The sequence below is a fragment of the Oncorhynchus kisutch genome, linkage group LG28, assembly GCF_002021735.2.
Source record: "Oncorhynchus kisutch isolate 150728-3 linkage group LG28, Okis_V2, whole genome shotgun sequence".
Taxonomy (NCBI): Eukaryota; Metazoa; Chordata; class Actinopteri; order Salmoniformes; family Salmonidae; genus Oncorhynchus; species Oncorhynchus kisutch.
Genome location: NC_034201.2, coordinates 52,375,115 through 52,402,103, shown reverse-complemented (window position 1 = coordinate 52,402,103; position 26,989 = coordinate 52,375,115). Strand labels below are relative to the sequence as shown.

The 26,989-nt window shown below is 45.3% G+C and overlaps 1 protein-coding gene across 2 annotated transcripts in view; it reads right to left on the bottom strand.

Moving 5' to 3' along the window:
- The window catches only part of LOC109882805 (inhibitor of apoptosis protein), a 102,247-nt gene that overhangs the window by 16,749 nt on the left and 58,509 nt on the right, over nt 1-26,989 (bottom strand). For both annotated transcript variants that reach the window (XM_031807621.1, XM_031807622.1), the window contains exons 9-13: nt 22,276-22,354; nt 17,159-17,207; nt 16,783-17,007; nt 6,967-7,065; nt 5,366-5,518 (exon numbers count right to left, since the gene is read on the bottom strand). In XM_031807621.1, the coding sequence (XP_031663481.1) occupies nt 5,366-5,518; nt 6,967-7,065; nt 16,783-17,007; nt 17,159-17,207; nt 22,276-22,354 (605 nt within the window). The remainder of the gene's footprint in view (nt 1-5,365; nt 5,519-6,966; nt 7,066-16,782; nt 17,008-17,158; nt 17,208-22,275; nt 22,355-26,989) is intronic.

The following is a 26,989-nucleotide window of genomic DNA, read 5'->3' as shown; positions in this document are numbered from 1 at the left end:
AACAGTAGATCTAGGGACAGTCTTACTGGTCTTGTGTAACAGTAGTTCTAGGGACAGTCTGTCTGGTCTGGTGTAACAGTAGTTCTAGGGGCAGTCTGTCTGGTGTAACAGTAGTTCTAGGGACAGTCTGTTTGTCTGGTGTAACAGTAGTTCTAGGGACAGTCTGTCTGGTCTGGTGTAACAGTAGTTCTAGGGGCAGTCTGTCTGTCTGGTGTAACAGTAGTTCTAGGAGCAGTCTGTCTGGTGTAACAGTAGATCTAGGGGCAGTCTGTTTGTCTGGTGTAACAGTAGTTCTAGGGGCAGTCTGTCTGTCTGGTGTAACAGTAGTTCTAGGAGCAGTCTGTCTGGTCTGGTGTAACAGTAGTTCTAGGGACAGTCTGTCTGGTCTGGTGTAACAGTAGTTCTAGGGGCTATCTGTCTGGTCTGGTGTAACAGTAGATCTAGGGACAGTCTGTCTGGTCTTGTGTAACAGTAGTTCTAGGGGCTATCTGTCTGGTCTGGTGTAACAGTAGATCTAGGGACAGTCTGTCTGGTCTTGTGTAACAGTAGTTCTAGGGACAGTCTGTCTGGTCTGGTGTAACAGTAGTTCTAGGGGCAGTCTGTCTGGTGTAACAGTAGTTCTAGGGACAGTCTGTCTGTCTGGTGTAACAGTAGTTCTAAGGGCAGTCTGTCTGTCTGGCGTAACAGTAGTTCTAGGGACAGTCTGTCTGTCTGGTGTAATAGTAGTTCTAGGGACAGTCTGTCTGTCTGGTGTAACAGTAGTTCTAGGGGCAGTCGGTCTGTAGGGTGTAACAGTAGTTCTAGGGACAGTCTGTCTGGTCTGGTGTAACAGTAGTTCTAGGGACAGTCTGTCTGGTCTGGTGTAACAGTAGTTCTAGGGGCAGTCTGTCTGGTCTGGTGTAACAGTAGTTCTAGGGGCAGTCTGTCTGTCTGGTGTAACAGTAGTTCTAGGGACAGTCTGTCTGTCTGGTGTAACAGTAGTTCTAAGGGCAGTCTGTCTGTCTGGTGTAACAGTAGATCTAGGGACAGTCTGTCTGGTCTTGTGTAACAGTAGTTCTAGGGACAGTCTGTCTGGTCTGGTGTAACAGTAGTTCTAGGGGCAGTCTGTCTGGTGTAACAGTAGTTCTAGGGACAGTCTGTCTGTCTGGTGTAACAGTAGTTCTAAGGGCAGTCTGTCTGTCTGGTCTAACAGTAGTTCTAGGGACAGTCTGTCTGTCTGGTGTAACAGTAGTTCTAGGGGCAGTCTGTCTGTCTGGTGTAACAGTAGTTCTAGGGGCAGTCTGTCTGGTCTTGTGTAATAGTAGTTCTAGGGGCAGTCTGTCTGTCTGGTGTAACAGTAGTTCTAGGGACAGTCTGTCTGGTGTAACAGTAGTTCTAGGGACAGTCTGTCTGGTCTGGTGTAACAGTAGTTCTAGGGACAGTCTGTCTGGTCTGGTGTAACAGTAGTTCTAGGGACAGTCTGTCTGGTGTAACAGTAGTTCTAGGGACAGTCTGTTTGTCTGGTGTAACAGTAGTTCTAGGGACAGTCTGTCTGGTCTGGTGTAACAATAGTTCTAGGGGCAGTCTGTCTGTCTGGTGTAACAGTAGTTCTAGGGGCAGTCTGTCTGTCTGGTGTAACAGTAGTTCTAAGGGCAGTCTGTCTGTCTGGTGTAACAGTAGATCTAGGGACAGTCTGTCTGGTCTTGTGTAACAGTAGTTCTAGGGACAGTCTGTCTGGTCTGGTGTAACAGTAGTTCTAGGGGCAGTCTGTCTGGTGTAACAGTAGTTCTAGGGACAGTTTGTCTGTCTGGTGTAACAGTAGTTCTAAGGGCAGTCTGTCTGTCTGGTGTAACAGTAGATCTAGGGACAGTCTGTCTGGTCTTGTGTAACAGTAGTTCTAGGGACAGTCTGTCTGGTCTGGTGTAACAGTAGTTCTAGGGACAGTCTGTCTGGTGTAACAGTAGTTCTAGGGACAGTCTGTTTGTCTGGTGTAACAGTAGTTCTAGGGACAGTCTGTCTGGTCTGGTGTAACAGTAGTTCTAGGGGCAGTCTGTCTGGTGTAACAGTAGTTCTAGGGACAGTCTGTCTGTCTGGTGTAACAGTAGTTCTAAGGGCAGTCTGTCTGTCTGGTCTAACAGTAGTTCTAGGGGCAGTCTGTCTGGTCTGGTGTAACAGATCTAGGGGCAGTCTGTCTGGTCTTGTGTAATAGTAGTTCTAGGGGCAGTCTGTCTGGTGTAACAGTAGTTCTAGGGACAGTCTGTTTGTCTGGTGTAACAGTAGTTCTAGGGACAGTCTGTCTGGTCTGGTGTAACAGTAGTTCTAGGGGCAGTCTGTCTGTCTGGTGTAACAGTAGTTCTAGGAGCAGTCTGTCTGGTGTAACAGTAGATCTAGGGGCAGTCTGTTTGTCTGGTGTAACAGTAGTTCTAGGGGCAGTCTGTCTGTCTGGTGTAACAGTAGTTCTAGGAGCAGTCTGTCTGGTCTGGTGTAACAGTAGTTCTAGGGGAAGTCTGTCTGGTGTAACAGTATATCTAGGGGCAGTCTGTCTGTCTGGTGTAACAGTAGTTCTAGGGGCAGTCTGTCTGGTGTAACAGTATATCTATGGGCAGTTTGTCTGGTCTTGTGTAACAGTAGTTCTAGGGGCAGTCTGTCTGGTCTTGTGTAACAGTAGTTCTAGGGGCAGTCTGTCTGGTCTGGTGTAACAGTAGATCTAGGGACAGTCTGTCTGGTCTGGTGTAACAGTAGATCTAGGGACAGTCTGTCTGGTCTGGTGTAACAATAGTTCTAGGGGCAGTCTGTCTGTCTGGTGTAACAGTAGTTCTAGGGGCAGTCTGTCTGTCTGGTGTAACAGTAGTTCTAAGGGCAGTCTGTCTGTCTGGTGTAACAGTAGATCTAGGGACAGTCTGTCTGGTCTTGTGTAACAGTAGTTCTAGGGACAGTCTGTCTGGTCTGGTGTAACAGTAGTTCTAGGGGCAGTCTGGCTGGTGTAACAGTAGTTCTAGGGACAGTTTGTCTGTCTGGTGTAACAGTAGTTCTAAGGGCAGTCTGTCTGTCTGGTGTAACAGTAGATCTAGGGACAGTCTGTCTGGTCTTGTGTAACAGTAGTTCTAGGGACAGTCTGTCTGGTCTGGTGTAACAGTAGTTCTAGGGACAGTCTGTCTGGTGTAACAGTAGTTCTAGGGACAGTCTGTTTGTCTGGTGTAACAGTAGTTCTAGGGACAGTCTGTCTGGTCTGGTGTAACAATAGTTCTAGGGGCAGTCTGTCTGTCTGGTGTAACAGTAGTTCTAGGGGCAGTCTGTCTGTCTGGTGTAACAGTAGTTCTAAGGGCAGTCTGTCTGTCTGGTGTAACAGTAGATCTAGGGACAGTCTGTCTGGTCTTGTGTAACAGTAGTTCTAGGGACAGTCTGTCTGGTCTGGTGTAACAGTAGTTCTAGGGGCAGTCTGTCTGGTGTAACAGTAGTTCTAGGGACAGTTTGTCTGTCTGGTGTAACAGTAGTTCTAAGGGCAGTCTGTCTGTCTGGTGTAACAGTAGATCTAGGGACAGTCTGTCTGGTCTTGTGTAACAGTAGTTCTAGGGACAGTCTGTCTGGTCTGGTGTAACAGTAGTTCTAGGGGCAGTCTGTCTGGTGTAACAGTAGTTCTAGGGACAGTCTGTCTGTCTGGTGTAACAGTAGTTCTAAGGGCAGTCTGTCTGTCTGGTCTAACAGTAGTTCTAGGGGCAGTCTGTCTGGTCTGGTGTAACAGATCTAGGGGCAGTCTGTCTGGTCTTGTGTAATAGTAGTTCTAGGGGCAGTCTGTCTGGTGTAACAGTAGTTCTAGGGACAGTCTGTTTGTCTGGTGTAACAGTAGTTCTAGGGACAGTCTGTCTGGTCTGGTGTAACAGTAGTTCTAGGGGCAGTCTGTCTGTCTGGTGTAACAGTAGTTCTAGGAGCAGTCTGTCTGGTGTAACAGTAGATCTAGGGGCAGTCTGTTTGTCTGGTGTAACAGTAGTTCTAGGGGCAGTCTGTCTGTCTGGTGTAACAGTAGTTCTAGGAGCAGTCTGTCTGGTCTGGTGTAACAGTAGTTCTAGGGGAAGTCTGTCTGGTGTAACAGTATATCTAGGGGCAGTCTGTCTGTCTGGTGTAACAGTAGTTCTAGGGGCAGTCTGTCTGGTGTAACAGTATATCTATGGGCAGTTTGTCTGGTCTTGTGTAACAGTAGTTCTAGGGGCAGTCTGTCTGGTCTTGTGTAACAGTAGTTCTAGGGGCAGTCTGTCTGGTCTGGTGTAACAGTAGATCTAGGGACAGTCTGTCTGGTCTTGTGTAACAGTAGTTCTAGGGACAGTCTGTCTGGTCTGGTGTAACAGTAGTTCTAGGGGCAGTCTGTCTGGTGTAACAGTAGTTCTAGGGACAGTCTGTCTGTCTGGTGTAACAGTAGTTCTAAGGGCAGTCTGTCTGTCTGGTGTAACAGTAGATCTAGGGACAGTCTGTCTGGTCTGGTGTAACAGTAGATCTAGGGGCAGTCTGTCTGGTGTAACAGTAGTTCTAGGGACAGTCTGTCTGTCTGGTGTAACAGTAGTTCTAGGGGCAGTCTGTCTGGTCTGGTGTAACAGATCTAGGGGCAGTCTGTCTGGTCTTGTGTAATAGTAGTTCTAGGGGCAGTCTGTCTGTCTGGTGTAACAGTAGTTCTAGGGGCAGTCTGTCTGGTCTGGTGTAACAGATCTAGGGGCAGTCTGTCTGGTCTTGTGTAATAGTAGTTCTAGGGGCAGTCTGTCTGTCTGGTGTAACAGTAGATCTAGGGGCAGTCTGTCTGGACTGGTGTAACAGTAGTTCTAGGGGCAGTCTGTCTGTCTGGTGTAACAGTAGTTCTAGGGACAGTCTGTCTGTCTGGTGTAACAGTAGTTCTAGGGGCAGTCTGTCTGGTCTGGTGGGGGAGGATCATCATTGCTCACCCAATTGGACATTACTGGTCAAGACCTGAAATCGGTTGTGGAGTGGTATCGACATATTGATGGTTAGACAGGGTAGACCCAAGAGTAGGTCTCTCCTGGCATCTAGTGGCCATTTATCGGTACTGCTTGCCACATGGAACCTCAATGGAGGCCCAATGCAAGTCCTCAAAGGAAGGCTCAAACAATTGTCAAACTTAGAACAATAAAAGTGTGTGTTCTCCAATTGGATGTCAGATGTTAGGGGCCAGAGGTGATGTTTTACCTATGAGGTCTCTGAGCAGGTTAGGGTTAGGGGTCAGAGGTGATGTTTTACCCATGAGGTCTCTGAGCAGGTTTGGGGTCACAGGTGATGATTTACCCATGAGGTCTCTGAGCAGCTTCGGGTTAGGGGTCAGAGGTGATGTTTTACCCATGAGGTCTGAGCAGGTTAGGGTTAGGGGTCAGAGGTGAAATTTTACCCATGAGGTCTCTGAGCAGGTAGACATCGTTCTTCTGGATCCAGTTCCTGAAGACCTCAGCTGCTGCGTTCCCTTTAGTCAAGACCAAGTCTATCAGTTTGGCTGTCTGCTGCTGGGAGGACTGGCCCTGGAGACCACTGTATTCCTCTCCACCTGAAGAGACAGGGGTCAGGGGTTAGAGGTCAGGGGTTAATGTCACTCTTCAGAACATAAATATTTTAATATAGTAGAAGATGGTAGTATTTCAATGTACTGCAGTAGTATATTAGTAGTATAGTAGTACTGTAGATATAAACAAACATACTGATGATGTTCTGCTCTCTGAGGTGGTCCAGGATCGACTCTTCAAATATAGTACCTTAATGTGGTTACTAGTAGTATATAATTTACCGCCCTTAAGTGCAGGATGCCGCTAGTATAGGATTAGTATTATATATATATATATATAAATAAATAACATGCAGTATTATATAACATGTAGTAGTAGCTAGTCGTATATAACATGCAGTATTATATAACATGTAGTAGTAGCTAGTCGTATATAACATGTAGTAGTAGCTAGTCGTATATAACATGTAGTAGTAGCTAGTCGTATATAACATGTAGTAGTAGCTAGTCGTATATAACATGTAGTAGTAGCTAGTAGTATATAACATGTAGTAGTAGCTAGTCGTATATAACATGTAGTAGTAGCTAGTAGTATATAACATGTAGTAGTAGCTAGTCGTATATAACATGTAGTAGTAGCTAGTCGTATATAACATGTAGTAGTAGCTAGTCGTATATAACATGTAGTAGTAGCTAGTCGTATATAACATGTAGTAGTAGCTAGTCGTATATAACATGTAGTAGTAGCTAGTCGTATATAACATGTAGTAGTAGCTAGTCGTATATAACATGTAGTAGTAGCTAGTCGTATATAACATGTAGTAGTAGCTAGTCGTATATAACATGTAGTAGTAGCTAGTCGTATATAACATGTAGTAGTAGCTAGTCGTATATAACATGTAGTAGTAGCTAGTAGTATATAACATGTAGTAGTAGCTAGTCGTATATAACATGTAGTAGTAGCTAGTCGTATATAACATGTAGTAGTAGCTAGTCGTATATAACATGTAGTAGTAGCTAGTCGTATATAACATGTAGTAGTAGCTAGTCGTATATAACATGTAGTAGTAGCTAGTCGTATATAACATGTAGTAGTAGCTAGTCGTATATAACATGTAGTAGTAGCTAGTCGTATATAACATGTAGTAGTAGCTAGTCGTATATAACATGTAGTAGTAGCTAGTCGTATATAACATGTAGTAGTAGCTAGTAGTATATAACATGTAGTAGTAGCTAGTCGTATATAACATGTAGTAGTAGCTAGTAGTATATAACATGTAGTAGTAGCTAGTCGTATATAACATGTAGTAGTAGCTAGTCGTATATAACATGTAGTAGTAGCTAGTAGTATATAACATGTAGTAGTAGCTAGTCGTATATAACATGTAGTAGTAGCTAGTAGTATATAACATGTAGCAGCAGCTAGTAGTATATAACATTTAGTAGTATATATATATATATATATATTAGTAGTAGTATATAAGCAGACGTACTGATGACGTTCTGCTCTCGGAGGTGCTCCAGGACAGACTCAACACTCTTCAGGCGCTGGACCAACGCTGCCTGGTGTCTCTTTAAGAATGAATGACCGTCTGGAAGGAAGAAAGAAAAAAAGAAAGGAGAGAGAGAGACAGAGACAGAGAGAGAGTTGGGTTAGGTTCACTTGGGGAGAATCTCAATAGTAGCAGCTACTATACAATACACACAATACCCCATAATGACAAAGCGAAAACAGGTTTAGAAATTTTTGCAAATTTATAAAAAATGTAAAATGATTCAGACCCTTTGCTATGAGACTCGAAATTGAGCTCAGATGCGTCATGTTTCCATTGGTCATCCTTGAGATGTTTCTACAACCTGATTGAAGTCCACCTGTGGTAAATTCAATTGATTGGATATGATTTGGAAAGGCACACACCTGTCTATATAAGGTCCCACAGTTGACAGTGCATGTCAGAGCAAAAACAAAGCCATGAGGTGGAAGGAATTGTATGTAGAGCCCCGAGACAGGATTGTGTCGAGGCACAGATCTATGGAAGAGTACCAACACAGTATGTAACATTTAAGGTCCCCAAGAACACAGTGGTCTCACTCTTAAATAGAAGAAGTTTGATACCACCAAGACTCTTCCATGTGCTGGCCGCCTGGCCAAACTGAGCAATCGGGGGAGAAGGGCCTTGGTCAGGGAGGTGACCAAGAACCCGATGGTCATTCTGACAGAGCTCCAGAGTTCCTCTGTGGAGATGGGAGAACCTTCCAGAAGGTCAACCATCTCTGCAGCAATCCGCCTTTATGGTAGAGTGGCAGAACGGAAGCCACTCCCCAGTAAAATGCACATGACAGCCCGCTTGGAGTTTGCCAAATGTCACCTAAAGGACTCTGATCTTGAGAAACAAGATTCTCTGGTCTGATGAAACTAACTCCTGGGACCGAATGCCAAGTGTCACGTCTGGAGGAAACCTGGCACCATCCCTACGGTGACACAGTGGCAGCATCATGCTGTGGGAAAGTTTTTCAGTGGCAGGGACTAGGAGGCTAGTCAGGATTGAGGGAAAGATTAACAGAGAAATGCACTGCGAGATCCTTGATGAAAACCTGCTCCAGAGCGCTCAGGACCTCAGACTGGAGCGAAGGTTGATCTTCCAACAGGACAATGACCCTAAGCACACAGCCAAGACAACGCAGGAGTGGCTTTGGGACAAGTCTCTAAAATGTCCTTAAGTGGCCCAGCCATAGCCCAGACTTGAACCCAATCGAACATCTCTGGAAAGAGCTGAAAATAGCTGTGCAGCGACACTCCCCATCCAACCTGACAGATTTGCAGAGAAGAATGGGAAAAACTCTGCAAATGCAGGTGTGCCAAGCTTGTAGCGTCAAAGAAGACTCAAGGCTGTAATCTCTACCAAAGGTGCTTCAACAAAGTACTGAGTAAAGGGTCTGAAAACTTGTGATATCAGTTTTTTTCTATGTAATAAATGTGCTAAAATCTCTTCAAACCATTATGTGGAGGCTATATACAGGGTATTACGGTAGTGTCAATGTGGAGGCAAAATACAGGGGGTACAGGTACAGACTCAATGTGGAGGCTATATACAGGGTATTACGGTACAGAGTCAATGTGGAGGCTATATACAGGGTATTAGGGTACAGAGTCAATGTGGAGGCTATATACAGGGTATTACGGTACAGAGTCAATGTGGAGGTTATATACAGGGGGTACCGGTACAGAGTCAATGTGGAGGTTATATACAGGGGGTACCGGTACAGAGTCAATGTGGAGGTTATATACAGGGGTGTTACGGTACAGTCAATGTGGAGGTTATATACAGGGGTGTTACGGTACAGCGTCAATGTGGAGGCTATATACAGGGGGTACCAGTACAGAGTCAATGTGGAGGCTATATACAGGGTATTACGGTACAGAGTCAATGTGGAGGCTATATACAGGGAATTACGGTACAGAGTCAATGTGGAGGCTATATACAGGGTATTACGGTACAGAGTCAATGTGGAGGCTATATACAGAGGATACCGGTACAGAGTCAATGTGGAGGCTATATGCAGGGGGTACCGGTACAGAGTCAATATACAGGGTATTACAGTACAGAGTCAATGTGGAGGCTATAACGGTACAGAGTCAATGTAGAGGCTATATACAGGGGGTACCGGTACAGAGTCAATGCGGAGGCTATATACAGGGTATTACGGTACAGAGTCAATGTGGAGGCTATATACAGGGTATTACGGTACAGAGTCAATGTGGAGGCTATATACAGGGTATTACGGAACAGAGTCAATGTAGAGGCTATATACAGGGGGTACCGGTACAGAGTCAATGTGGAGGCTGTATACAGGGTGTACCGGTACAGAGTCAATGTGGAGGCTATATACAGGGTATTACGGTACAGAGTCAATGTGGAGGCTATATACAGGGGGTACCGGTACAGAGTCAATGTGGAGGCTATATACAGAGGATACCGGTACAGAGTCAATGTGGAGGCTATATGCAGGGGGTACCGGTACAGAGTCAATATACAGGGTATTACAGTACAGAGTCAATGTGGAGGCTATAACGGTACAGAGTCAATGTAGAAGCTATATACAGGGGGTACCGGTACAGAGTCAATGCGGAGGCTATATACAGGGTATTACGGTACAGAGTCAATGTGGAGGCTATATACAGGGTATTACGGTACAGAGTCAATGTGGAGGCTATATACAGGGTATTACGGTACAGAGTCAATGTAGAGGCTATATACAGGGGGTACCGGTACAGAGTCAATGTGGAGGCTGTATACAGGGTGTACCGGTACAGAGTCAATGTGGAGGCTATATACAGGGGGTACCGGTACAGAGTCAATGTGGAGGCTACATACAGGGGGTACCGGTACAGAGTCAATGTGGAGGCTGTATACAGGGTGTACCGGTACAGAGTCAATGTGGAGGCTATATACAGGGGGTACCGGTACAGAGTCAATGTGGAGGCTACATACAGGGGGTACCGGTACAGAGTCAATGTGGAGGCTATATACAGGGTATTACGGTACAGAGTCAATTTTTTCTATGTAATAAATGTGCTAAAATCTCTTCAAACCATTATGTGGAGGCTATATACAGGGTATTACGGTACAGAGTCAATGTGGAGGCTATTTACAGGGTATTAGGGTACAGAGTCAATGTGGAGGCTATATACAGGGTATTACGGTACAGAGTCAATGTGGAGGTTATATACAGGGGGTACCGGTACAGAGTCAATGTGGAGGTTATATACAGGGGTGTTACGGTACAGTCAATGTGGAGGTTATATACAGGGGTGTTACGGTACAGTCAATGTGGAGGTTATATACAGGGGTGTTACGGTACAGCGTCAATGTGGAGGCTATATACAGGGGGTACCAGTACAGAGTCAATGTGGAGGCTATATACAGGGTATTACGGTACAGAGTCAATGTGGAGGCTATATACAGGGTATTACGGTACAGGGTCAATGTGGAGGCTATATACAGGGGGTACCGGTACAGAGTCAATGTGGAGGCTATATACAGAGGATACCGGTACAGAGTCAATGTGGAGGCTATATGCAGGGGGTACCGGTACAGAGTCAATATACAGGGTATTACGGTACAGAGTCAATGTGGACGCTATATACAGGGTATTACGGTACAGAGTCAATGTGGAGGCTATATACAGAGGATACCGGTACAGAGTCAATGTGGAGGCTATATGCAGGGGGTACCGGTACAGAGTCAATATACAGGGTATTACGGTACAGAGTCAAATGTGGAGGCTATAACGGTACAGAGTCAATGTAGAGGCTATATACAGGGGGTACCGGTACAGAGTCAATGCGGAGGCTATATACAGGGTATTACGGTACAGAGTCAATGTGGAGGCTATATACAGGGTATTACGGTTCAGAGTCAATGTGGAGGCTATATACAGGGGGTACCGGTACAGAGTCAATGTGGAGGCTATATACAGGGTATTACGGTACAGAGTCAATTTTTTCTACGTAATAAATGTGCTAAAATCTCTTCAAACCATTATGTGGAGGCTATATACAGGGTATTAGGGTACAGAGTCAATGTGGAGGCTATAAATCCAATCAAATTTTATTTGTCACATACACATGGTTAGCAGATGTTAATGCGAGTGTAGCGAAATGCTTGTGCTTCTAGTTCCGACAATGTGGTAATAACGAACAAGTAATCTAACTAACAATTCCAAAAAAACTACTGTCTTATACACAGTGTAAGGGGATAAGGAATATGTACATAAGGATATATGAATGAGTGATGGTACAGAGCAGCATAGGCAAGATACAGTAGATGAAATCAAGTACAGTATAACATATGAGATGAGTATGTAAACAAAGTGGCATAGTTAAAGTGGCTAGTGATACATGTATTACATAAGGATGCAGTCGATGATATAGAGTATATACGGGGTATTACGGTACAGAGTCAATGTGGAGGTTATATACAGGGGGTACTGGTACAGAGTCAATGTGGAGGTTATATACAGGGGTGTTACGGTACAGCGTCAATGTGGAGGCTATATACAGGGGGTACCAGTACAGAGTCAATGTGGAGGCTATATACAGGGTATTACGGTACAGAGTCAATGTGGAGGCTATATACAGGGTATTACGGTACAGAGTCAATGTGGAGGCTATATACAGGGGGTACCGGTACAGAGTCAATGTGGAGGCTATATACAGAGGATACCGGTACAGAGTCAATGTGGAGGCTATATGCAGGGGGTACCGGTAGAGTCAATATACAGGGTATTACAGTACAGAGTCAATGTGGAGGCTATAACGGTACAGAGTCAATGTAGAGGCTATATACAGGGGGTACCGGTACAGAGTCAATGCGGAGGCTATATACAGGGTATTACGGTACAGAGTCAATGTGGAGGCTATATACAGGGTATTACGGTACAGAGTCAATGTGGAGGCTATATACAGGGTATTACGGTACAGAGTCAATGTAGAGGCTATATACAGGGGGTACCGGTACAGAGTCAACGTGGAGGCTATATACAGGGGGTACCGGTACAGAGTCAATGTGGAGGCTACATACAGGGGGTACCGGTACAGAGTCAATGTGGAGGTTATATACAGGGGTGTTACAATACAGAGTCAATGTGGAGGCTATATACAGGGTATTACGGTACAGAGTCAATGTGGAGGCTATATACAGGGTATTACGGTACAGAGTCAATGTGGAGGCTATATACAGGGGGTACTTGTACAGAGTCAATGTGGAGGCTATATAAAGGGGTTACCGGTACAGAGTCAATGTGGAGGCTATATACAGGGTATTACGGTACAGAGTCAATTTTTTCTATGTAATAAATGTGCTAAAATCTCTTCAAACCATTACGTGGAGGCTATATACAGGGTATTACGGTAGTGTCAATGTGGAGGCAAAATACAGGGGGTACAGGTACAGACTCAATGTGGAGGCTATATACAGGGTATTAGGGTACAGAGTCAATGTGGAGGCTATATACAGGGTATTACGGTACAGAGTCAATGTGGAGGTTATATACAGGGGGTACCGGTACAGAGTCAATGTGGAGGTTATATACAGGGGTGTTACGGTACAGTCAATGTGGAGGTTATATACAGGGGTGTTACGGTACAGTCAATGTGGAGGTTATATACAGGGGTGTTACGGTACAGCGTCAATGTGGAGGCTATATACAGGGGGTACCAGTACAGAGTCAATGTGGAGGCTATATACAGGGTATTACGGTACAGAGTCAATGTGGAGGCTATATACAGGGTATTACGGTACAGAGTCAATGTGGAGGCTATATACAGAGGATACCGGTACAGAGTCAATGTGGAGGCTATATGCAGGGGGTACCGGTACAGAGTCAATATACAGGGTATTACGGTACAGAGTCAATGTGGAGGTTATAACGGTACAGAGTCAATGTAGAGGCTATATACAGGGGGTACCGGTACAGAGTCAATGCGGAGGCTATATACAGGGTATTACGGTACAGAGTCAATGTGGAGGCTATATACAGGGTATTACGGTACAGAGTCAATGTAGAGGCTATATACAGGGGGTATCGGTACAGAGTCAATGTGGAGGCTGTATACAGGGTGTACCGGTACAGAGTCAATGTGGAGGCTATATACAGGGGGTACCGGTACAGAGTCAATGTGGAGGCTGTATACAGGGGGTACCGGTACAGAGTCAATGTGGAGGCTATATACAGGGTATTACGGTACAGAGTCAATGTGGAGTCTATATACAGGGGGTACTGGTACAGAGTCAATGTGGAGGCTATATACAGGGGTTACCGGTACAGAGTCAATGTGGAGGCTATATACAGGGTATTACGGTACAGAGTCAATGTAGAGGCTATATACAGGGGGTATCGGTACATAGTCAATGTGGAGGCTGTATACAGGGTGGTACCGGTACAGAGTCAATGTGGAGGCTATATACAGGGGGTACCGGTACAGAGTCAATGTGGAGGCTATATACAGGGTATTACGGTACAGAGTCTGCGTGGATGCTATATACAGGGGGTACCGGTACAGAGTCAGCGTGGATGCTATATACAGGGGTTACCGGTACAGAGTCAATGTAGAGGCTATATACAGGGGGTGCCGGTACAGAGTCAATGTGGAGGCTGTATACAGGGAGTACCGGTACAGAGTCAATGTGGAGGCTATATACAGGGGGTAGCGGTACCGAGTCAGTGTGGAGGCTATATACAGGGGGTAGCAGTACCGAGTCAATGTGGAGGCTATATACAGGGGGTACCGGTACAGAGTCAATGTGGAGGCTATATACAGGGGGTACCGGTACAGAGTCAGTGTGGATGCTATATACAGGGGGTACCGGTACAGAGTCAGCGTGGATGCTATATACAGGGGGTACCAGTACAGAGTCAGTGTGGATGCTATATACAGGGGGTACCGGTACAGAGTCAATGTGGATGCTATATACAGTGGGTACCGGTACAGAGTCAATGTGGATGCTATATACAGGGGGTATCGATACAGAGTCAATGCGGATGCTATATACAGGGGTTACCGGTACAGAGTCAATGTGGAGGCTATATACAGGGGGTACCGATACAGAGTCAATGTGGAGGCTATAAAGTATTCACCCCCTTGGCATTTTTCCTATTTTGTTGCATTACAACCTGTCATTTAAATAGATTTTTATTTGGATTGCATGTAGTGGTCAAACACAAAATTGTGAAATGAAAAAAGGAACTTTTTACGGTACAGCGTCAATGTGGAGGCTATATACAGGGGGTACCAGTACAGAGTCAATGTGGAGGCTATATACAGGGTATTACGGTACAGAGTCAATGTGGAGGCTATATACAGGGTATTACGGTACAGAGTCAATGTGGAGGCTAGAATATGGCACCACAACAAACCTGACAAGAGAGAGTTGCCCACCAAAACTCACAGACCAGGCAAGGAGGGCATTAATCAGAGGCAACAAAGAGACCAAAGATAAGACCAAAGATAACCCTGAAGGAGTTGCAAAAAGCTTCACAGCGGAGATTGGAGTATCTGTCAATTGGACCACTTTAAGCCGTACAATCCACAGAGCTGGGCTTTATGGAACAGTGGCCAGAAAAAAAGCTATTGCTTAAAGAAAAAAAAATAAGCAAACACGTTTGGTGTTCACCAAAAGGCATGTGGGAGACTCCCCAAACATATGGAAGAAGGTACTGTGGGAGACTCCCCAAACATATGGAAGAAGGTACTGTGGGAGACTCCCAAACATATGGAAGAAGGTACTGTGGGAGACTCCCCAAACATATGGAAGAAGGTACTCTGGCCAGATGAGACTAAAATTTAGCTTTTTGGCCATCAAGGAAAACGCGATGTCTGGCACAAACCCAACACCTCTCATCACCCCGAAAACTGGGAAACAGGACAGAATTGAAGGAATGATGGATGTCGCTAAATACAGGGAAATTCTTGAGGGAATCCTGTTTCAGTCTTCCAGAGATTTGAGACAGGGACGGAGGTTCACCTTCCAGCAGGACAATGACCCTAAGCATACTGCTAAAGCAACACTCAAGTGGTTTAAGGGGAAACATTTAAATGTCTTGGAATGGCCTAGTCAAAGCCCAGACCTCAATCCAATTGAGAATCTGTGGTATGACTTAAAGATTGCTGTACACCAGAAGAACCCATCCAACTTGAAGGAGCTGGAGAAGTTTTGCCTTGAAGAATGGGCAACAATCCCAGTGGCTAGATGTGTCAAGCTTATAGAGACATACCCCAAGAGACTTGCAGCTGTAATTTCTGCAAAAGGTGGCTCTACAAAGTATTGACTTTGGAGGGGTGAATAGTTACGCAAGCTCAGTTTTCAGTTTAATTGTTGTTTGTTTTACATCTTCAAAGTAGTTGGCATGTTGTGTAAATCAAATGATACAGCCCCCCCAAAAAATCTATTTTAATTCCAGGTTGTAAGGCAACAAAATAGGAAAAATGCTAAGGGAGGTGAATAATTTATAGCCTCCACATTGACTCTGTACAAGCCACTGTAGATAATAACAGAGTAGCAGCAGCGTAAAAAAGGGGGAGGGGGAGATGCAAATGGTCTGCGTAGCCATTTGATTAGATGTTCAGTCTTATGGCTTGGGAAGCCTCTTGGATCTAGACTTGGCTCTCCGGTACCGCTTGCCGTGCGGTAGCAGAGAGAACAGTCTGACTAGGGTGGCTGGAGTCTGACAATTTTTAGGGCCTTGCTCTGACACTGCCTGGTATAGAGATCCTGGATGGCAGGAAGCTTGGACCCAGTGATGTACTAGGCCGTACGCACTACCCTCTGTAGTGCCTTGGGGTCGGAGGCCGAGCAATTGCCATACCAGGCAGTGATTCAACCAGTCAGGATGCTCTTGATGGTGCAGCTGTAGAACCTTTTGAGGATCTGAGGACACATGCCAAACCTTTTCTGTTTCCTGAGGGGGAGAGGTTTTGTTGTGCCCTCTTCATGACTGTTTTGGTGTGTTTGAACCATGTTAGTTTGTTGGGGATGTGGACACCAAGGAACTTGAAGCTCTCAACCTGCTCCACTACAGCCCTGTCGATGAGAATGGGGTCGTGCTAGGTCCTCCTTTTCCTGTAGTCCACAATCATCTCCATTGTCTTGATCATGTTGATGGAGAGGTTGTTGTCCTGGCACCACACGGTCAGGTCTCTGACCTCCTCCCTATAGGCTGTCTCGTCATTGTCAGTGATTAGGCCTACCACTGTTGTGTCATCGGCAAACTTAATGATGGTGTTGGAGTCGTGCCTGGCCGTGCAGTCATGAGTGAACAGGGAGTACAGGATGGGAGGGGACTGAGTGTTACAGTCGTGAGTGTTACGGGTCTGTAGTCATTTGTGCAGGTTACCTTAGTGTTCTTGGGCACAGGGACTATGGTGGTCTGCTTGAAACATGTTGGTATTACAGACAGGGACAGGGAGAATGAACTGTAAGTGTGTGCAGTGTGTGTCTCTCTTCACAGTCCTCGAGGTTCCATAAGGTGCATTTAACTTTAAAAAAAAATCTGATTCTACTGCTGCATCAGTTACCTGATGTGGAACAGAGTTCCATGTAGTCATGGCTCTATGTTGTACTGTGCACCTCCCATAGTCTGTTCTGGACTTGGGGACTATAAAGAGACCTCTGGTGGCATGTCTTGTGGGGTATGCATGGGTGTACAAGCTGTGTGCCAGTAGTTCAAACAGACAGCTCGGTACATTCAGCATGTCATAGTAGTTTAAACAGACATCTCAGAGACATGTTTCAGAATGTTTGTCGTACCAGAAGCCATCTCCTCGGCCAGCATCTCTCTCTCCTCCTCTCTCTTCTGATCTTCTGCACTCAGCAGGTCTGAGACCAGTTCCTGGACCGTCTTGTAGTTCTCTCCGCTGGTCAGAATCTTACTCTGGACTGTCTGCTTCACCAGGCCACGCTCAAACCCCATCTCTAGTGACGACACAACCACCGCAGTGTTCATCATCACGGCATCCTCCGAGCGCTCCTCACCTGAGGTGGGGGGGACAGCAAGAAGTAGAAAGAGAGAAGAGGTGGGAGGGAGTTAACAGTGATATCAACATAGTGGAGGTCTGTCTCATGGCTGAACAGTGATAAACATTCTGTCAAGGTTTAAATTCAGTTGAAGTCAGGAGTCACTCACCCGGGGGGTCCACAAACTCTCTGGAGCTGCTGTCCCCATTGGTTAGGAGCTGTAGGGGGAGGGGCCAGGATAGAGTTAACTTCCTGATCAGATCAGTCAGATATTACAGGTTTATTCTAGGCATTTGACAATATTTCACTAATCAAATATTTTTTTTTCCTGACGTCAGCATGGTCAAAGAAATAAATAAATGCAATCTCCGTAGCCGATGTGATTTAACACAGGTTAACATTCACAAGGCCAAAGGGACAGATGGATTACCAGGATGCGTACTGGCATGCATCTCCACTGACATTTTCAACCTCTGCCTGACCCAGTATGTAATACCTACATGTTTCAAATCAGACCACCATAGTCCTTGTGCCTAAGAACAACATAGGTAACATAAAACACACATCTGTTGCCATGAAATGCTTTTGATAGGCTGGTCATGGCTCACAACACCATCATCTCAGATATCCTGCTCCTAATCCACTTCGCATACCACCCCAATAAATCCACAAACGACGCAATCTTCATTGCACTCCAGAGTGCAACGTCAGTAAGACCAAGGAGTTGATTGATGGATTACAGGAAAAGGAGCACGCCCACATTCTCATCGACAGGGCTGTAGTGGAGCATGTTGAGAGCTTCAAGTTCCTCGGTGTCCACATCACTAAGGATCTATCATGGTCCACACACACACAGTCATGAAGAGGACATGGCAACACTTCTTCCCCCTCAGGAGGTTGAAAATACTTGTCATGGGCCCCCAGACCCTCAAAGTTCTACAGCTGCACCATTGACATTGACAGTATCTTGACTGGATGCATCACCGCTTGGTATGGCAACTGCTTGGCATCCGACCGCAAGGTGATACAGTGGGTAGTGCATACTGCCCAATACATCATCCAGAAGGCGAGGTCAGTACAGGTGCATCAAAGCTGGGACCGAGAGACTGAAAAACAGCTTCTATCTCAAGGCCACTAACACAGAGAGACTGCTGCCTACATGCAGACTCAAATAATTAGCAACTTCAATAAATGGATCACTAGTGACTTTAACAATGCAATTTTCATAATGTTTACATATCTTACATTACTTATCTCATATGTACAGTGGGGCAAAAAAGTATTTAGTCAGCCACCAATTGTGCAAGTTCTCCTACTTAAAATAATGAGGCCTGTAATTTTCATCATATGTACACTTCACCTATGACAGACGAAATGAGGAAAAAAATTCCAGAGAATCACATTGTAGGATTTTGAATGAATTTATTTGTAAATTATGGTGGAAAATAAGTATTTGGTCACCTACAAACAAGCAAGATTTCTGGCTCTCACAGACCTGTAACAACTTCTTTAAGAGGCTCCTCTGTCCTCCACTCGTTGCCTGTATTAATGGCACCTGTTTGAACTTGTTATCAGTATAAAAGACACCTGTCCACAACCTCAAACAGTCACACTCTAAACTCCACTATGGTCAAGACCAAAGAGCTGTCAAAGGACACCAGAAACAAAATTGTAGACCTGCACCAGGCTGGGAAGACTGAATCTGCAATAGGTCAATTATTAGGAAATGGAAGACATACAAGACCACTGATAATCTTCCTCCACGCAAGATCTCACACCGTGTGGTCAAAATGATCACAAGAACGGTGAGCAAAAATCCCTGAACCACACGGGGGGACCTAGTGAATGACCTGCAGAGAGCTGGGACCAAAGTTCAAAGCCTACCATCAGTAACACACTACGCCGCCAGGGACTCAAATGAGATAAGTAATGTAAGATATGTAAACATTATTAAAATTGCATTCTTAAGCCAGTACATGTCCAGGCCCGTCTGAAGTTTGCTAGAGAGCATTTTGATGATCCAGAAGAAGATTGGGAGAATGTCATATGGTCAGATGAAACCAAAATATAACTTTTTGGTAAAAACTCAACTCGTCGTGTTTGGAGGACAAAGAATGCTGAGTTGCATCCAAAGAACACCATACCTACTGTGAAGCATGGGGGTGGAAACATCATGCTTTGGGGCTGTTTTTCTGCAAAGGGACCAGGACGACTGATCCGTGTAAAGGAAAGAATGAATGGGGCCATGTATCGTGAGATTTTGAGTGAAAACCTCCTTCAATCAGCAAGGGCATTGAAGATGAAACATGGCTGGGTCTTTCAGCATGACAATGATCCCAAACACACCGCCCGGGCAACGAAGGAGTGGCTTCGTAAGAAGCATTTCAAGGTCCTGGAGTGGCCTAGCCAGTCTCCAGATCTCAACCCCATAGAAAATCTTTGGAGGGAGTTTAAAGTCCGTGTTGCCCAGCAACAGCCCCAAAACATCACTGCTCTAGAGGAGCTCTGCATGGAGGAATGGGCCAAAATACCATCAACAGCGTGTGAAAACCTTGTGAAGACTTACAGAAAACGTTTGACCTCTGTTATATACCCTTTGTTGGCAATGACAAAGCATTGAGATAACAACAGTTTATTGACCAAATACTTATTTTCCACCATAATTTGCAAATACATTCATAAAAAAATCCTACAATGTGACTATGCCTGTCATAGTTGAAGTGTACATATGATGAAAATTACAGGCCTCTCTCATCTTTTTAAGTGGGAGAAGTGGCACAATTGGTGGCTGACTAAATACTTTTTTGCCCCACTGTATATACTGAATTTTATACCATCTATTGCATCTTGCCTATGCCGCTCGGTCATCCATATATTTATATGTACATATTCTTATTCCATCCCTTCAGATTTTTGTATATTATGTAGTTGTTGTGGAATTGTTAGATTACTTGTTAGATATTACTGCACTGTCGGGACTAGAAGCACAAGCATTTCGCTAAACTCGCATTAACATCTGCTAACCAGGTGTATGTGTCCAATGCAATTTGATTTGATCACTGGGATCAAGGCTCCCTGCCATCCAGGACCTCTAAACCAGGCGGTGTCAGAGGAAGGCCCTAAAAATGGTCAAAGACTCCATCCAACCAAGTCATAGACTGTTCTCTCTGCTACCGCATGGTACCAAGTCTGGAACCAACAGGACCCTGAACAGCTTCTACCCCCAAGCCTTAAGGCTAAATATTTAACCAAATAGCTACCCAGCGCCTTTGACAGCTTTGCACACTCTTGGCATTCTCTCAATCAGCTTCACCTGGAAGGCTTTTCCAAGAGTCTTGAAAGAGTTCCCACATATGCTGAGCACTTGTTGGCTACTTTTACTTAAGTATTCAGAAGCTTTACTCAGTACTTTGTTGATGCACCTTTAGCAGCGATTAGCTTCAAGTCTTCAGGGGTATGACACTACAAGCTTGACACACCTGGCCCAAGCAAGTATATTCTTGCTTCCATTCAGCCACAAGAGCATTAGAGAGGTCGGCACTGATGTTGACCGATTAGGCCTGGCTCGCAGTCGGCGTTCCATTTCAACCCAAAGGTGTTTGATGGGGTTGAGGTCAGGGCTCTATGCAGGCCAGTCAAGTTCTTCAACACTGATCTCGACAAACCATTTCAGTCTGGATCTCGCGTTGTGCACGGGGGCATTGTCATACTGAAACAGGAAAGGGCCTTCCAAAAACTGTTGCCACAAAGTTGGAAGCACAGAATTGTCTAGAATGTCATCGTATGCTGTAGCGTAAAGGTTTCCCTTCCCTGGAACTAAGAGGCCTAGCCTGAACCATGAAAAACAGCCCTAGACCATTATTCCTCAGCCACCAAACTTTACAGTTAGCACTATGCATTGGGGCAGGTAGCGTTCTCTTGCCATCCACCAAACCCAGAGTCGGCCGTCGGACTGCCAGATAATGAAGAGTGATTCATAACTCCAGAGAACGTGTTTCCACTGCTCCAAAGTCCAATGGTGGCGAGATTTACACCACTCCAGCTGATGCTTGGTATTGCGCGTGGTGATCTTAGGCTTGTGTGCGGCTGCACGGCCATGGAAACCCATTTCATGACGCTCCCGACAAACCGTTATTGTGTTGCTGTTGCTTCCAGAGGCAGTTTGGAACTCAGTAGTGAGTGTTGCAACCGAGGACAGCAATCGGCGGTCCCGTTCTTGAGCTTGTGTGGCCTACCACTTCGTGGCTGAGCCATTGTTGCTCCTACACACTTCCACTTCCCAATAAAATCACTTACAGTTGACCGGGGCAGCTCTAGCAGGGCTGAAATTTGACAAACTGACTCGTTGGAAAGGTGGCATCCTATGACGGTGCCACATTGAAAGTCACTGAGCTCTTCAGTAAGGCCATTCTACTGCCAATGTTTGTCTATGGAGATTGCATGGCGGTGTACTTGATTTTAAACACCTGTCAGCAACGAGTGTGGTTGAAATAGCCGAATCCACTAATTTGAAGGGGTGTCCACATACTTTGTATATATAGTGTATATAATCTAATTTCATTTATAACAAAGCTTTTCACTGATAAAATAGGCTGGGGAAAAAAACACTACAAAAAAATGAACACAAGTCCATTTGGATATCTGGATATTCGATTAACCGTGCACATCCCTACTTTATTCACAGCTCAATGTTCTACCAGACGGCTAATAAACAGTTAGGTATTTTTATAATCAGGGCAGATAACAATGACAATACACTAGCTCTTCAGGGTATCCAAAATAACATAACTTAGTTTTAGTGAGTAGGTTTTTTATACTTATTGTTTTACCTTTATTTATTAACTAGGCAAATCAGTTAAGAACAGTGGGTTAACTGCCTTGTTCAGGGGCAGAACAACAGATTTTTACCTCGTCAGCTCAGAGATTCAATCTAGCAACCTTTCGGTTACTGGCTCTAACCACTAGGCTACCTGCTGGTTACTGGCTCAGCGCTCTAACCACTAGGCTACCTGCTGGTTACTGGCTCAGCGCTCTAACCACTAGGCTACCTGCCGGTTACTGGCTCAGCGCTCTAACCACTAGGCTACCTGCCGGTTACTGGCTCAGCGCTCTAACCACTAGGCTACTTGCCGCCCCATGTTTAGCAGTTACACTTTAGGATGTTTCTACACTTTAGGAAGAGTTCTGTTTTTGCTTCAACAGGCCATTTCAATGCCTAGCCCGTTAGAAAATGTGATTGTTGGTAAATAAACAATGGTGTGAATAAGGTGTATAAGCAGGTGTTACCTGTTCAAAGAGGCGAGGGAAGCGAGCCTGGATCTGATGGACAAACTCCTGACCTTTCTCCTGGAGCAGGTACACACACCTGGAGGTTACCATAGTTACATTAATATATGCTGACACCTGGAGGTTACCATAGTTACATTTAATATATACTGACAGGTTACCATAGTTACATTTAATATATACTGACAGGTTACCATAGTTACATTTAATATATACTGACAGGTTACCATAGTTACATTTAATATATACTGACAGGTTACCATAGTTACATTTAATATACAGTGGGGCAAAAAAATTATTTAGTCAGCCACCAATTGTGCAAGTTCTCCCACTTAAAAAGACGAGAGAGGCCTGTAATTTTCATCATAGGTACACTTCAACTATGACGGATAAAATGACATTGTAGGATTTGTAATGAATTTATTTGCAAATTATGGTGGAAAATAAGTATAATAACATTTTGTTCACCTGCCGGCCCCAGCCTCGAACTCCTGTATGTACCTCACTGACCCGCTCTGCCCATTCATCGCCATTTAGCCATTTAGCCATTGCTGACTTAGCTCTCCTGATCAACACCTGTGATTACTTTATGCCTCTCTATAATGTCAATATGCCTCGTATACTGCTGTCTTGGCTAGTTCTAATTGTTTAATTTCACTGTAGAGCCCTCAGTTACACTCAAAATGCCTGACTTAGCTCTTTTGTCCCACCTCACACACATGTGGAGATCTCACCTGGCTTAACTGGTGCCTCCAGAGACGAAACCTCTCTCATCATCACTCAACGCCTAGGTTTACCTCTGTACTCACATCCTACCATACCCTTGTCTGTACATTATGTCTGGAATCTAATCTAACATGCTCAGAAATCTGCTCCTTTTATTCTCTGTAACCAGCGCACTAGACAACCAGTTATGTTAGCCTTTACCCTCATCCTACTCCTCCTCTAGTGATGTAGAGGACTCCAGGCCCTACAGTGCCCAGCATCACTCCCATTCCCCAGGCCCTGCAGTGCCCAGCTCCCCTCCCATTCCCCAGGCCCTGCAGTGCCCAGCATAACTCCCATTCCCCAGGCCCTGCAGTGCCTAGCTCCACTCCCATTCCCCAGGTCGTGCAGTGCCTAGCTCCACTCCCATTCCCCAGGCCGTGCAGTGCCTAGCTCTACTCCCATTCCCCAGGCCCTGCAGTGCCTAGCTCCACTCCCATTCCCCAGGCCCTGCAGTGCCTAGCTCCACTCCCATTCCCCAGGCCCTGCAGTGCCTAGCTCCACTCCCATTCCCCAGGCCCTGCAGTGCCTAGCTCCACTCCCATTCCCCAGGCCCTGCAGTGCCTAGCTCCACTCCCATTCCCCAGGCCCTGCAGTGCCTAGCTCCACTCCCATTCCCCAGGCCCTGCAGTGCCTAGCTCCACTCCCATTCCCCAGGCCCTGCAGTGCCTAGCTCCACTCCCATTCCCCAGGCCCTGCAGTGCCTAGCTCCACTCCCATTCTCCAGGCGCTCTCATTTGTTGACTTCTGTAACCATAAAAGCTGCCTTGGTTTCATGTATGTTAACATTAGAAGCCTTCTCCCTAAGTTTGTTTTATTCACTGCCTTAGCACACTCTGCTAATCCGGATGTTAGGAAGGCCACCAAAAGTCCTGGCATTTCCATCCCTAACTATAACACTTTCCGACAAGATAGAACTGCCAATGGGGGCGGAGATGCAATCTACTGCAGAGACAGCCTGCAGAGTTCTGTCATACTATCCAGGTCTATACCAAAACAATTCAAGCTTCTACTTCTAAAAATTCAGCTATCTAGAAATAAGTCCCTCAATGTTGCCGCTTGCTATAGACCACCCTCTGCCCCCAGCTGTGCCCTGGACACCATATGTGAATTGATTTCCCCCCATCCATCTTCACAGCTTGTAATGTTAGGTGATCTAAACTGGGACATGCTTAACATCCCGGGCGTCCTACAATCTAAGCTTGATGCCCTCAATCTCACACAAATTATCATGGAACCTACCACGTATAACCCTAAATCCGTAAACACACGCACACTCATAGATATCATCCTGACCAACCTGCCCTCTAAATACACCTCCGCTGTCTTCAACCAGGATCTCAGCAATCACTGCCTCATTGCCTGCATCCGTAATGGGTTCACGGTCAAACAACCACCCCTCATCACTGTTAATTAAACGCTCCCTAAATCACTTCTGCGAGCAGGCCTTTCTAATCGACCTGGCCTGGGTATCCTGGAAGGATATTGACCTCATTCTGCCAGTAGAGGATTCCTGGTTATTCTTTAAAAGTGCTTTCCTCGCCATCTTAAATAAGCATGCCCCATTCAAAAAATGTAGAACCAGGAACAGATATAGCCCTTGGTTCACTCCAGACCTGACTGCCCTTGACCAGCACAAAAACATCCGGTGGCATATTGCATTAGCATTGAATAGCCCCCACAATATGCAACGTTTCAGGGAGGTTAGGAACTGATATACACAGTCAGTCAGGAAAGCAAAGGCCAGCCTTTTCAAACAGAAATTTGCATCTTGTAGCACAAAGTCAAAAAGTTCTAGGACACTAAAGTCAATGGAGAAATAAGAGCACCTCCTCCCAGCTGCCCACTGCACTGAGACTAGGAAACACTGTCACCACCGATAAATTCACGATAATTGAGAATTTCAATAAGGACTTTTCTACGGCTGGCCATGCACCCCCCACAGCAACTTGCCCAAACCCATTTCTCCTTCACCCAAAATCCAGATAGCTGATGTTCTGAAAGAGTTGCAAAATCTGGACCCCAACAAATCAGCTGGGCTCGACAATCTGGACCCACTTTTTCTAAAATGCTCTGCCGCAAATTGTTGCAACCCCTATTACTAGCCTGTTAAAACTCTTTCGTATTGTCTAAGATCTAGAAAGATTGGAAAGCTGCCGCGGTCATCCCCCTCTTCAAAGGGGAAGACACTCTAGATCTAAACTGTTACAGATCTATATATATCCCACCCTGCCTTTCTAAAGTCTTCGAAAGCCAAGTTAAACAGATTACTGACCATTTCGAATCCCACCATACCTTCTCCACTATGCAATCTGGTTTCCGAGCTGGTCATGGGTGCGCCTCAGCCACGCTCAAGCTCCTAAACAATATCATCAACGCAATCGTTAAAAGACAATACTGTGCAGCTGTCTTCATCAACCTTGCCAAGGATTTCGACTCTGTCAATCACCACATTCTTATCGGCAAACTAAACAGCCTTGGTTTCTCAAATGACTGCCTCGCCTGGTTCACAAACTACTTCTCAGACAGAGTTCAGCGTGTCAAATCGGAGGGCCTGTTGTCCGGGCCTCTGACAGTCTCTATGAGGTTGCCACAGGGTTCAATTCTCGCGCCGAATCTCTTCTCTGTATACATCAATGATGTCGCTCTTGCTGCTGGTGATTCTCTGATCCACCTCTACGTAGACGACACCATTCTGTATACTTCTGGCCCTTCTTTGGACGATCGCTGCCCGCACCTGCCCGCCTGTCTAGTATCACTACTCTGGACGGTTCTGACTTAGAATACGTGGACAACTACAAATACCTAGGTGTACCTAGGTTAGACTGTAAACACTCATTCCAGACTCACATTAAGCATCTCCAATCCAAAATTAAATCTTGAATCAACTTCCTATTTCGCAACAAAGCATTCTTCACTCATGCTGCCAAACATACCCTCGTAAAACGCACTATCCTACCGATCCTCGACTTCGGTGATGTCATCTATAAAATAGCCTCCAACACTCTACTCAACAAACTGGATGCAGTCTATCACAGTGCCATCCGTTTGTCACCAAAGCCCCATATACTACCCACCAATGCAACCTGTATGCTCTCGTTGGCTGGCCCTCGCTTCATATTCGTCGCCAAACCCACTGGCTCCAGGTCATCTATAAGTCTTTGCTAGGTAAAGCTCTGCCTTATCTCAGCTCACTGGTCACCATAGCAGCACCCACCTGTAGCACGTGCTCCAGCAGGTATATTTCACTGGTCATCCCCAAAGCCAACTACTCATTTGGCTGCCTTTCCTTCCAGTTCTCTGCTGCCAATGACTGGAACGAATTGCAAAAATCACAGAAGCTGGAGACTCATATCTCCCTCTCTAACTTAAGCATCAGATATCAGAGCAGCTTACCGATCATTGCACCTGTACATAGACAATCTGTAAATAACCCACCCAACTACCTCATCCCCATATTGTCATTTATTTTTTGTTCCTTTGCACCCCAGTATCTCTACTTGCACATTCATCATCTGCACATCGATCACTCCAGTGTTAATGCTAAATTGTAATTATTTCACCTCTACAGCCTATTTGTTGCCTTACCTCCCTAATCTTATTACATTTGCACTCACTGTATATAGACTTTTCTATTGTTATTGACTGTACGTTTGTTTATGTGTAACTCTGTGTTGTTGTTTGTGTCGCACTGCTTTGCTTTATCTTGGACAGGTCGCAGTTGTAAATGAGAACTTGTTCTCAACTGGCCTACCTGGTTAAATAAAGGTGTTCTCAACTAGCCACCTGGTTAAATAAAGGTGTTCTCAACTGGCCTACCTGGTTAAATAAAGGTGTTCTCAACTAGCCACCTGGTTAAATAAAGGTGTTCTCAACTGGCCTACCTGGTTAAATAAAGGTGTTCTCAACTAGCCACCTGGTTAAATAAAGGTGTTCTCAACTAGCCACC